The following is a 13,533-nucleotide window of genomic DNA, read 5'->3' as shown; positions in this document are numbered from 1 at the left end:
TTCTTTCCCACAAAACCCTCTCTTCAACTTTCCTGTAACTATCTACTACTATCTTCTCAGTCTCCTAAACTGAGTGTTATCCTTAACTTTTCATTTGCTCTCACTCATATTCAATTTATGGCCAAATTATGTTTTTTCTAACTTCACAATATCACTCCTATATATCACTTTGTCTCTGACTCAAACAGCTACGACTCTTGTGCAGGCCCTCAATAATGCACAACTGCAAAAGCCTTCTGAATGATCTCCAACCTCAAATCTCTCCCCTCTAGCAAAATGATGTCCTCCATGTAAGCCAAATGATCTTCCTAAAACACATATCTGACCAAGTCACCCTGTCCCTCACTAGGAACTGTGGCTCCCTATTACTTCCAGAATCAAATATATCTTTTTCTTTTAAAGGCCTTCACAACCCGATCCCCTCTTGTTTTCCAGTTTTATACTCCTCCTTTTACTCTATTTTCCTATACTCTATATTTCTTACTGTTTCCCAAATATGATATTCTCTCTCTCTCAATTCCATGCCTTTTCAGTGGGTATGCTTCAACCCTGGAATGCTTCCTTCTTCATTTTTGCCTCTAGGCTTCTCTGGCTTCAAAACACAACTCAAATCCTACATTTTAAAGAGGCCTTCCCCAATATTCCCATTTCTGGAGCCTTTCCTCCCATTTACCCTATGTTTTCTAGTTGTTTATATGTTATTTTCTCACTAGAATGTGAGCTTCTTGAGGTCAGAGCTGTTTTTGACTTTCTTTGTACTTCCCCGTATTTGCTGAATGTCTGGCATACAGTGATACTTAATAAATATTTGTTGGCAGATATAAGAAATAAATAAGCTTAAGAGAAAAATTCAGATTCTTAGAAATAAGTTTTATTTTGTGCAACACAGATTATATCAAGGCCTTTTCCACCGGAGTAGAAAGGGCAATAGATTTGGAGGGTTTGCAAGCTCCCCATTCACCATTTATGTGACATTGCACAAGTCACTTAAGTTTTCTGAGCCCGTTTCCTGTCCTATAACTATAATATATAACTCACAAAGATATTTTGAAGAAAGTACTTTTAAAATGTGAAATATTACTAATACAGAAACTTGACTCATCTGACTTTGGACTATCAGAATCTTAGGTTCAAAATGTGTTTCACCAATATTGGTGAGGAGGGAAGATGAAACTCTTTATATTTAATTTTGCAATCTTGAATCCATTGTTACCAGTGCCGATTATTGTTTCCGTTCTTCTGTTCCCAATAAAGTGAAAAGCATCATAGGTTTCCCCTTACAACAATATCAATCTTTTCTTTCCAAATTTCAGTCACAGTCTGCAGAAAAGAAAACTTTCAATCTCCAAGATTTTCCAAAAACTTTTTGTTTGGGTCTTGGGGGAATTCTTTGCTTTATATTTGGAATGATCAGATCGATTTAATCAATTTTTTTTTTTTCTAATACTGCTTTATGGTCAGTTTTGTTTACCAATGTCAAATAAGTATTAAAGGTCTAAATGTTTAGATGTATATTAACAAATCTCTTGCCTGAATGAAAGCAAAGGAAATTTTCATTAGTATAAAAATTTTATACACATCTTAATTGATACTCAACACAAAAAAAGAAAAATATTATCAATCCTATTCTATACATAATAAAAGGAAGACTTTACTTTAAATATGTCAAGTCTGAAATGAGATCTGATGTCCATAAGGCAACAGTGATTTAAGACAGAAGCTCAAAGAAAAATTTAAGGACTGGATTTGTAGATATGGGAGTTACCTAAATAAATCACCAAATCCAAAGGAGTTGATGAGATAACCGAGAAAAAAAGAAGGGAAGGAAGAGGGCAAGAGGTCCGGGACCCAGGATGAAAGCCCTGGGATACACGTTTGCAAAGTGGGACAGATGATGCCAGAAAAGAGACAGAAAACAGGTAGCCAGACAGACAGGTAGAAGAAGAACCAGAGAAAGTTGTGTCATCAAACCGAAGGAGGAGAGAGGGTTTATCAAAGAATTCTTTTCAAAGGGACAGGTAAATGGGAAATCTAGCCCCACCTCCTCTTCCCAGAACTCCCCAAGTCAGGCCAATAAATCACATCTTTCTGTCTGTGTAAAGTCCTGCAGGTTTCACATATAGATGTGAAACAAATCAGAATTCCTTGGCACTATGGGAAAACTTCAATATTTCTCAAAGCAGAGGAATCTCTGCACTCACATTTAAGACATCTCTAAAAGCTTCCCCAAATCTCTTAAAGACAGCTAAGTTCAGAAAAGAAAGCCAAGGAAACTTCTAAGTCCATATTCTCTTCCTGATTCCCCCCTTTCCTCCAATCTCCACTTCCCTCCACCATTCCTCATTTCCCCCTGCCCCCAAAATGTTCAATATTCTGCAGCTGAAGACCACCTCCAACCTAAGGAAATGCTTAAACTATAGCACTCAAAAAAGTGGCTGATTCTTTACTACTTATTTTAGTAAATAAGGTATAAATTTCTGATCCTGATACTCAAAGCCCTCTACAATCTGAATCCAATCTATCCTTCCAATGTTATTTATGCCACTTCAAGTATCCTAATTTCCATTCAAACTCAATTATTACTCATTCCAATTCTCACAGGGCCTTCTTGCTATATCCTTGCCTGTGGCAAGGCTGTCCCCAGTACCAGGGATGGATTTCTTCCTCCACTTCTCCGCCTAAAATATACACTCAATCAACAAGTGTTCATTACACACTTACTGTGTGCCACACACTGGAGAAACATAGAAAAAGCAAAAAAGAGTTTCTTCCCTACAGAAAGTTATATTCTAATAAGGGAAGGTAATATGTAGTAAATAAAAGATACAGACTAAGAAAGAAAGTAGACCGGAAGGGGAAAAAAGGGAAATATGAAGGAAAATCACAGCCAGGGAATGGGGGGAAGGAGGAGAGAAACAAGATCCTGCAAAAAGTGGCATTTGAATTGAATCTCACATTAAAACGAAAATTAAGAGAATAAGATGAGGAGGGAGAACATTCCAGGCAGAGCAGAACTCAATGTAAGTGCACAGAGATAAGAGAAAGAAATCACTTTCATACCTAGAAGAACAAAAGGTCAAGAATTTCTTGGGAATTAATGAAGAAAAAATGCAAATGAAGACAACCTAGTTGTGCCATAACCATATTTTAAAATATAAAGCAGCAGTCATCAAAATCATTTGGTATTGGCTAAGAAATAAGAGTGGTGGATCAGTGGAATAGGTTAGATTCAGAAGACACAATAGTCAATGACTATAATAATCTAGTGTTGACAAACCCAAAGACCCCAGGTTTTGGGATAAGAATTTACTATTTGACAAAAATTGTTGGGAAAATTGGAAATTAGTATGGCTGAAATTCTAAAATATATAGAGAACTGACTCAAATTTATAAGAATTCAAGCCATTCTCCAACTTGTGGAGAACTTAGTGATCTAAGGATATGAACAGACAATTTTCAGGTGAGGAAATTGAAACCATTTCTAGTCAGAGGGAAAATGCTCTAAATCACTGTTGATCAGAGAAATCCAAATTAAAGAAAACTGGGATACTAATACATTGTTGGTAGAGTTGTGAACTGATCCAACCATTCTGGAGAGCAATTTGGAACTATGCTCCAAGGGCTATCAAACTGTGCATGCCCTTTGATCCAGCAGTGCTACTATACTACCTATATCCCAAAGAGATCTTAAAGGAGGGAAAGGGTATGTGCAAAAATGTTTGCAGCAGTTCTTTTTGAGGTGGCAAGAAACTGGAAACTGAGTGGATGCCCATCAGCTGGAGAATGGCTGAATAAGTTACGGTATATGAATGTTATGGAACATCATAGTTCTATAAGAAACAAATCAGCAAGATGATTTCAGAGAGGCTTAGAGAGACTTACACAAACTGATGCTAAGTGAAATGAGCAGAACCAGGAGATCATCATACACAGCAACAATAAGATTATATGATGATCAATTCTGATGCATGTGGCTCTCTTCAACAATGAGATGATTCAGGCCAGTTCCAATGATCTTGTGATGAAGAGAGCCATCTACACCTAGAAAGATGTCTGTGGGAAGTGCAGGTAAATCACAACACAGTATTCTCACTCTTTTTGTTGTTATTTGCTCACATTTTATTTTCTTTCTCATTTTTTTCCTTTTTTTACCATGTTTAACATATATTGGATTACTTGCCATCTAGCAGAGGGGGTGGAGGGAAGGGAGAGAAAAATTGCAATGCAAAGTTTTTACAAGGCTCAATGTTGAAAAATTATCAATGCCATGTTATGCCACAATTCTCTTTTATTGTCCTTACTCAGTTTCCCTAATTATCCTGACTCAGTCCTGACCTCAGTTTTCCTGCTTCTCAGTTCTGCAAAACCTCCCCTCCCCTTTATCAGAATATGTGATGAGGATAAAAGATCTTATGTTTTAGAATATATTGAATTAGTCTCAGTTTCTTCAGCATTACACTGTCTTATCAAGATACCTCTCCCCATGTCCTGGGTGTCTCCCACTGATTATGTCAGACCCCTCTCCAGAGACTCACCCCACTCTGTCAGAATCCAATTCCCTCTCTCAGTAACCTGACTCTACCCCTGCTTCAGTCTACCCTCTGTGTCTGAATCACGTATATATATGTCATTGAGAACTCTGTTTGCTGGATTCTTGGAGACCATAGTCTCAATTCAGCCCCGGGGGCCAAACCACAGATCCATTTGATCCCAGTATATCTCTCCATTTACTAAATAACTTAATAATTTCTATCTTGCTCAGTTTCTCCAGCATTACATGCATATGTTTTGAAAATAAAAATCTTTAATTAAAAAAAACAAGTCACTTTCATGTGTAAGAATGACAAATAGGCCACTATGACTGGGCCACAGATAGGGTATATGAAGGGAGAATATTGTATAATTCCAGAAAGAAAAGGCACCACCAGATGGAGGAGGAAGAATATTAAATATCAAACAAAGGAGTTTATATTTTATTTTAAAGAGAGTCAAAACAGAGAAAGAAAATTATAGACAAATTTCCTTAATATTGATACAAATTTTTAAAATAAAATTTATTTTATGCTAGAAATAATAACAAGCTTTGTAGTATACTATGTGAAAGGGTAAGGTGACAGAATTAGACCAGAAGAAAGGAAAACACCCATAAAGATTGTTGTCTTTCCCTTCCTCCAAGTCAGAGCTCTACCACAAAGATAGAGGTAGGAGGCTTCCTAGTTAAAAGTGATCTCTCCTTCAATTTTTTTTTTTTTTGCCCTATTCTTTGCATTTATGACAAAGTTGATTTAGATGATTTTTTACGCTGCTTCCAGGTCTATGATCATACCTCTGCCTTTTATTTCTGTAGATATCTGTTTTCTCCATTAGAATTACAAACTCCATGAAATATAATGTCTCTAAGAACTCTGGGAGATGACTAAAAACCATTACATTGAATTCCCAAACCCTATATTTTTGCCCACCTGCATTTTTGATTTCCTTCACAAGCTAAGTGTACAATATTTCAGAGTCTGATTCTTTTTGTACAGCAAAATAACAGTATTTTGTCATGTATACTTATTGTGTATCTAATTTATATTTTAATATATTTAACATCTACTGGTCATCCTGCCGTCTGGGGGAGGGGGTGGGGGGTAAGAGGTGAAAAATTGGAACAAGAGGTTTGGCAATTGTTAATGCTGTAAAGTTACCCATGCATATAACCTGTAAATAAAAGGCTATTAAATAAAATTAAAAAGAAAAAAAGAAATATAATGTCTCTGTATAATATCTGTCTATAATATCAAGTGTAGCACACAGAATGCACTAAATCAATGCTTGTTGATATCAATCAGAATCATCTCAAGTATTTTTGCCAGATGAGGCCTGGTAAGCTACAATTCACTCAAATCGCTCTTCTCTGAATTATTTTCTCTCACACAACTTGACATGTAGTATACTGTCTTAATGTTAAAAGGCAACAAATCCAAATCATATAAGATGAGTAATACTGGTATCATACTGTCCAGTACATAGCTGTCTTTTCTGTTAAGGTCTGATGAACTACAGAAAATGGAAAAGGGCATAGAATCATGCTATTAGGTAAACAATGTACTTTGGAGGATGTGGGACTTGGTTGGGAAATTGTCTAAAAACAACAAAATATATCAATAAAAGTAAATTATATCTTCTCTTGTTTTTTAATTGCTTAAAGTATGTATATCTTATTCATGGAAATCTATAATAATAACACAGTAACTGATTAAGCTTTTCAAAATTTTCTTTTACTTCTCTCAGAGCTCCATTCCTGACTCTACTGACTTTTTCCACCATAATGGAGCAGCCTTCTTACCCTGGAAATTCACTTTAACCCTGTAGTCCCATCTTTTGATTAGTTACTACCTCCTAGACCCTCTATTTTAAGGACAGAGTCTAGACTAACTATGCCTTATATCCCTCTCCACTCTTTTTTTCCACTGCCAATTCTTCTTAGTGACCTTTTATATGCTATCTTCCTCCATTAGATGGGAAGTTCTTACAGGGCAAAAATTGTCTTTTTGCTTTTATGTGTACTCCCAGTGCTTAGCATAGTGTCTGGCATAAAGTAAGCCCTTAATAAATACTTGTGGGCTTGACTTTACAAAGCATAGTATATATGTATCATCTCATTTGCAAACCATAACAACCTTGTGAAGTAGGAAAGAGAGGTATTATCTGTATTATAAATAAGAAATCTGAAGATGGAACAGGTTTAAGTAATTTCTTCCAGTAATTTAGAGCTGGAATAAATCAATAAGGTCATCATGCTCTCATTTTACAAATAATGAGATAATAATTTTACAATTTAAAAAATGAGGCCAAGAGAGGCTAAATGACTTGGCCAAGATGCCAACGCTCATATATGGGATTTAAACCCATGTCATCTTATGCTAGAGCAATGCAGCCCAAAGCATCATATGTAGGGTTTGAACCTGCTGCCCCAACTCTACCTTATGCTACTGATCTAAACTAAGATCTTTCAGGGGAAAATGATGTAAATTGTGTCCCCTTTAACCTTTGAGGGGGCCCCTGAAACTTGATCCTCTTTTTTGGGGGAAGGGTGTTCCTAAGCCTCAAACACCTTTCCCAAACAACACCCTTCCCAAGTTCAGTGGTCTCATTCAATTGGAGATCTTGGCCAGGGGCATTATCACAACCCTCTAATGAATTGGAGATTAGTCCCTCAAACTTGGGGGGAGGGAGGGAAGGGCACTTGGGAAAACCCCATAAGGCCTCAGAAGGCTGATAAAAAACAACTCTGAACTCCAAGTCTTTGCATTAGTCCTAATGGGATTTTGCCCACTGGAGTTAAACCAGTGTTAAACACACCTTTGCCAAATTCCTAATCAGGTGTTTAGCCCGCTAAGAAAGCTGTCTTCTTAGCGTACAGTTTTTTTCACCCATTTTGCTAATTCCTAATCAGGAGCTATTTGCCTTTCTGAACTGGGCCCACTGATGAAGATATTTTCTTGTCAATGTAAATGTGTGTTTGCTATATTCCTAACAGAATCTTGGTCACTAAGAAGGCTGTCTTCCTAGCAAGCTGTCTTCTTAGTGTAAATAAATTCTTTTTTGCCACACAGACTTCAGGTACCAAATCCTTTCACAAGGGATCTGCTGCATTGACCAGAGGGGATCTCTTACCCTCAATTCTCGTCCCTCATCACTACCTCTAGCATACAGCACTGGGATGCCTATGCAGTGAATACTCTGAAATGGCACCATATAAACAGTTTACAAAGGGTTTTCATATTTATTATATCATTTGCTTCTGATAATCTCTATTAAAAAGATAGCATAAGAAGCAAAATTCAGGATCTGAATGCAAGATTGCAGAGTAAGTGGCAGAAACAAGACTCAACCCCAGATCCCACCAGTTCTAGAATCAAGAACTATGATCAAATTACTTCTGCCATTGTTCTTGAATGAAATATGTTAATCTACATGCCTGTGGCTACACTCAAGATCCCTATAATTTTCTAAATCCAAAATCCCCTCCTGAGCAGCCATTCTTTTGTATGTGTTGTCCACCCTATGAGAACATAAATCCCTTGAGGTCAAGAACTGCTTATTTTATGTTTATATTTCCAATGTTCAGGATAGTGCTTGACACATAGTAATATTATCAACTGATATTTATAATATTTGTAAAACTCTTAGCATAGTGCTTGTGGCACACAGTACATACTTAAATGAGTACCTACTCAGTCCCTTTAACAAATACTTAATAAATATTTTTTCATTCATTCAAAACAAGGTCTTTTAATCTCAAACACAATATTCTTCCAGTACTCCACACAACCTAGTTACTATATACTTGTTAAGCATTTGAACACAGGGTCTCCAGGTCCTTTCTACTGCTGCTAGGTAATGAAACAGTAGTTCCTTTGAATGTCCACTTCCTTTGAAACTGCAATCCTCAATCTCACACACACACACACACACACACACACACACACACAAAGTTTTCTCCAAAATACTGTAAATTATGAAACTGTACCTTGATGACAAAGCTTATAAAAATAAAGATGTTTACATTGTTGTGCCTCAATTTCCCTAAATCGTCCTGTCTCAATTCCCTTAATTGTTCTGCCTCAATCCCCCTGGTTGCAATCTTTTCTGTTCATTAGGGCTGAAATAATTAAGGCTTGTTGCGATCTGGCCACTCTGGCATTCCAAAAGCTAAAACTACAGATGTCCTATCTCAGATACCTAATTGGCATCCTCTATCTCTAAATTCCAGACTTTCTGTCTCTAGTGACCACCCCTTTTACTACTAATTTATCAGAATTTATGGTCCTCAGCCCCCACCCTGTTAGAACCAGACTGATGGAAATTCTGGAGTTCACCAGAGTTCGGGATTCCACCCCTTGCATTTGTCTCCCCTGATTGCTTAGAGCCACATGTAAAAATCATTGGAATCTCAAATTTGATGCTGGATTCTTTCAGATGAAAATCCAATTCAGCCCTGGAGGCAGAATATATTCTGCTCTGCCTCCAAATTCTCTCTCCCTATCAGAAACCCAAATAAAATATTAAAAACTTTCTAATCTCTTATCTTGCCTCAGTTTCTCCAGGATTACAACATTTTTAAGTATGTTTGAACTTTACATTTATATTTCATATCAGAAAATTAGGTTCATTAAATAATTTTGTGTAAGTATAACAAGTATGAAAGTTTAATTATGATGTGATACAGAAACAAAATCAATCTATAATTATTCAGCTCAATCTAGGACATTAATTAAGTTAACTATAATTGGTTCTAAAAGAATATACCTCTCACAGTTATCACTAATTTCACAAGTACTATTCTTAAAAAAGAATGAAATGCAAGTAAACTTAAGAAAAAACACTTCACTTAGGAAATTAAACAGTCCTTAAAATGGTCTCATTAGGAAAAAAAAAAAAAAGAAATGTATGGATTTTACAACATTAAACCTATACTTAGCTTCTCAATATCAATAGTAATCAATAAACTTCTTTTAGAAAGCTAAAGCAAGTAAATAGATGTCATTATCCTCAAAGGCAAAATACAAAGAAGAAATAAATATATACACAAAGGCAAAGAGATACTTAAAAAAGAAAAAGATCTGATCCCAGGTCAATTGGAGCAAATTGGTGACAGATACACAATTGTTTTCCTGAGTCACTCCCAACCCTTGCATAAACAATCAGGAATGACTTAGCAACAAAAAAAGAGCAGCAAACTTCACAGAACCCAATAGAGGGTGGCCAATGAACCCAAGGCACCAAAACTTAGAGCCAGGCCAAAATCAAAACAAATCTTGTCTCTCAAATTCTTCACACAAGCCAAGACCCTTTAAGGCAGAAGACCCCAGAAGTCAATCCTAGCTAATGAGTATGACAGGAATGGGGAGGAAATGAAGGTAATAAATCAGTTATGCCAAACCCTGGGCAAGAAATGAAGGGTAATTGTGCTAAGTGGTCACTTGAACAACTAGATTGTCCAAAGAACAATAACTTCAGAGAAGGGAGGACAGAAGAGCAAACAGAAAAAGCACGAGCCTGGTAACCAATCAAGAAACTGGAAAATTGGGAGTGACTGGAAAGAAGGGAGTGAAATAAGGATATAGTGGGGAGCTGAGGTGTCAGACGCATGAAGGGGCTAAAGAACAAGGAAGCAGACAACCAGTGAGGACTAGAAAGCAGAGGAAACAACAAACAGGGAAAGACTGAGAAAGAGAGTGGCAATAGCCTGAAAAGCAGGGGGAGGCCAACAACTGGTAGTGAAGTAAGACTAGAACTAAGCAGGGAATGTGAAAATTTGGGGGAAGAGACACAGAAGCATGGGGACAGATGATATGGAGGAAGGCCTGGAAGTCACTCATTAAGAAGACAGGAAGGAAAGGTAGCTGAGAAGTAAACATGTGGGAGGGATGGGGCAAAAAAGATAAAATTGTGCCTGGAAAGCAAAAAGGTTAGATACCTAAGGGAATTGACAAGACAGAAGTCAAATAATTTAGAAGACACCAAAGATTTGAAAGATCAGACAAATGGGACTGGAAAGCTGGGTGAGGGAGGGGTCAGATAATAAGGGGGTTCTGGAGAGCAGAGGGTAAACACATGGGGATCATGAGGGAAGGAGTCAGATAAATGAAAGTACTGAGAAACAGGGGGGTCAGATGACTGGGAGTAAGCTGGAGAGTAGGAGAGTCAGACAACTAGAGGGACTGGGAAACTGAAGGTCAAATAACTGAGGGTCTGGGAAGGAGCAGGTAAATAGTGGACAAGTCATGGAAAGCAGCTGACAGGTGAGGAGTCTAGGAAGCTGTTGAAATGACTGAGGATACTAGGGAGTAGGAGGGTCAGATAAGGATCAGGAAGTCAGGGAATAAATGACAGAGTCAGGGAGTAGGAGGGGCAGACTATAGAAGAACTGCAAAACTGGGGGCCACACCACTGGAGGGTCTGGAAAGGTAACGAAGAGTAAGGTAAGATAACTATAGGGGCTTGAGAAGCAGTGGGTAAACACATGGGGATTATGGGCAACAAGTGGGTCAAACATGTGGTTGGTCTGGGAAGCAGAGGGTCAGATGACTAGGGATGATAGAGGAAGTGGGAGGGTCAGAGAAGTAGAAGACGTGGAGAGGTTTTGAAAAGCAAAGAATGAACATGTGAAGACCGTGGGGAGAGACAAGTAGCAAGACTGGAAACCTGGAGATGAGACAAAGGAATGGGGAAGATGGGGGCCTGGGAAGCAAGGAGCACATAGGGGTCGTGGATGGCTAAGGGGATCAGCAAGGAGAAGGGCATGTCTAAGATTCCGGAGGGTGAGATCAGCAGGATGGGAATCTAGGTCGGATATGGAGGAGTCTGGGAAGATAGGACTCCCGAGTAGGAGGATGCTAGTGAGTAGCAGGGTTAGGGAAGTGGGACTGGCAGGCTGGGCGTCAAACACCCCGAGGGGCTAGGGAGCAGGGCGCAGACTGGGGGGAGGGGTGTCCAAGGGAGCAGTCATGTGGGCGTCCGGGGGAGCAGACACGCGGGTCCCGAAGAGCAGGGGGCTCCCGAGCCTTGGGGGGCCCAGGGAGCAAGGGCTGAGCTGCCCAAGGAACCGGGAAGCAGGTGACAGATACAGGAGGAGCAAGAGCCAGTGACAGCGGAGGGGCCGCAAAGGGTGGTCCCGGCGGGGACTGGCCCCGCGACCCCCTTGCCCAGGGTTCAGGTGGAAGGGCAGCACGGGGCGGGCCCCGCCACTCACCGCTCATCCTGCCGGTGCCGCCTCCACTGCCGCCTCTGCTGCTCGGGCAGGCCAGGGTGGGGGGGAGGAGACACTCCGCGCGCCAGCCCCGCCCCGGAAGTGGAAGAGCCGCCGGTTGCCCTCTGACCCGGAATGTAAATATCCGCCCGACTCCAGGTAGCTAAATGGGCTGGGCCCCCTGAGTGTGGCCTCTACCTCCTCTCTGGGTTGTCCGAGGCGAGTAATGAGGGAACTCGGGGGCAGAGAGTGGGGAAAAGCTCTCCAAGCACGGAAGAAGGGGAGAGGGATGTCCGCCCCTCCCTTGAAGGCGAATTGGAGAAGGGAAGGGTAGGAAAAAATCTCCTGTGGGTAAACCTAGCGAAGCAGCTTTGCGGAGGTGGGATTGGAGCAGAAGAGATGACCTCCGAGGGGGTTTTGGAGAAATATGAGGCTCGAGGAGTGAGGGATGTAGAAGACCGAGTTAATTGCCCTAATTAATTTCTACATTAATGGAGCCCGAAAGGACTGAAAACTTTGGGGGTAGTGTCATACCTGAAACTTAACTTCCGGTACATTTCGATTCAGCAGTCGTGTAGTACGTGCTTACTATTTGCAGAGCCCCTAGTTAAGACACCACCAGTTCCCAGGGAGATACAGGAGGAAGGATCAATAGGCGATCCTCCTTCAGTGTTGGAGTTCATCACCTCTTTTGTTCTTTAAATCTTCATTGGAACCTCCCACTTTGATGGCAGTTCTAAGGATAGAGGTCTTGTTGCATGGATACAAATGTTGCAAGCCAAGGAGCTTTGCGGTATGACAACAGAACCAACTTTTTAATAATATCCTTTATGCTTCTTGTCTTACACGGTTCTTTGGTGGTGTGTCAAACTATTCCTACCCGCCATGTATTTTGTTAATTACCACTTTAATTCTTTGGAGACTGTGGTATTGTATCTTGGGAAGTTTGGAGTCATTAAAGGAACTAATTGATTTCCCAAAAACAATTCAACCCACTTTTTTTTCTCAGCTCATTGTATGCGGTGCCACTTCCAGTTACATATAATACTCTGGACAATAGGCATTCATCTATTTTTTATGTCCAGTTATGATAGAGTGAATTCTTTTGAGAAATTGTGAATTTCATTTGGGAGATAGAAATAGGGTAATAAAATTTTAAATGTGATATCATACTTGTCCTAATAAATCTTACAGTCCAAGAGTTAGAAAACTGTCCTGAGATAGAGCGTTAACCTAGAAAAGAAATTCTAGTATCTCCCCATTTCCAGCGCATTTTACATACTTTTATCACATTACGGTATTTAAAACAGTTATGATTATATCACTCCATTTCTAAAAAAACTTTTTAAAAATGTTTTAATTAAAGGCAGAGTGAGGAAATAGTTGATCAACTCTAACGGCAACCCGCTCAGCTTAGAAAATGTACTATTCCAAATTATAATCAGGAAAACCACAAAAAATCGTAATGACTCTTTTTTTTCTAGGCTAGAACAGCTTAAAAAATAGATCTGTGGACCCTGGTGGAGACTGGCTTAGAGCACAGTGCAGGGACAGCAGGAGCAACAGTGGAGAATATGCTAGAGCACAGGTCTAGTCAAGGGACTAAGATTGAATATCAGGATCAGATGCACTAGGGCAGAAAGAGATCCTAGTAAACCCCCTGACCTGAGCCTGGGAACAGGATCAAATGCCAGCCGGCAGCGCTATCACCCATGTTCCAGGTCACAACTTCAGGGAAAAGAAGAATGATTACAAGTAATGATCTGAGATGTGTAACAAACAAAGGGGACATG

At 39.5% G+C, this 13,533-nt stretch overlaps 1 protein-coding gene across 4 annotated transcripts in view; it reads right to left on the bottom strand.

Moving 5' to 3' along the window:
• Nucleotides 1–11,892, bottom strand: part of SNX29 (sorting nexin 29) — a 629,780-nt gene extending 617,888 nt beyond the window's left edge. For all 4 annotated transcript variants that reach the window (XR_004230463.1, XM_031944363.1, XM_012542944.3 and 1 more), the window contains exon 1: nucleotides 11,744–11,892. Coding sequence is in view for 3 of the 4 variants with exons in the window: in XM_031944363.1 (XP_031800223.1) it covers nucleotides 11,744–11,750 (7 nt within the window). In the remaining variant the exon portion in view is untranslated. The remainder of the gene's footprint in view (nucleotides 1–11,743) is intronic.
• Nucleotides 11,893–13,533: the final 1,641 nt, after the last annotated feature.

This window comes from Sarcophilus harrisii, chromosome 1, assembly GCF_902635505.1.
Source record: "Sarcophilus harrisii chromosome 1, mSarHar1.11, whole genome shotgun sequence".
In the NCBI taxonomy this organism is placed as follows: domain Eukaryota; kingdom Metazoa; phylum Chordata; class Mammalia; order Dasyuromorphia; family Dasyuridae; genus Sarcophilus; species Sarcophilus harrisii.
This window is presented reverse-complemented; position numbering and strand designations above follow the sequence as displayed.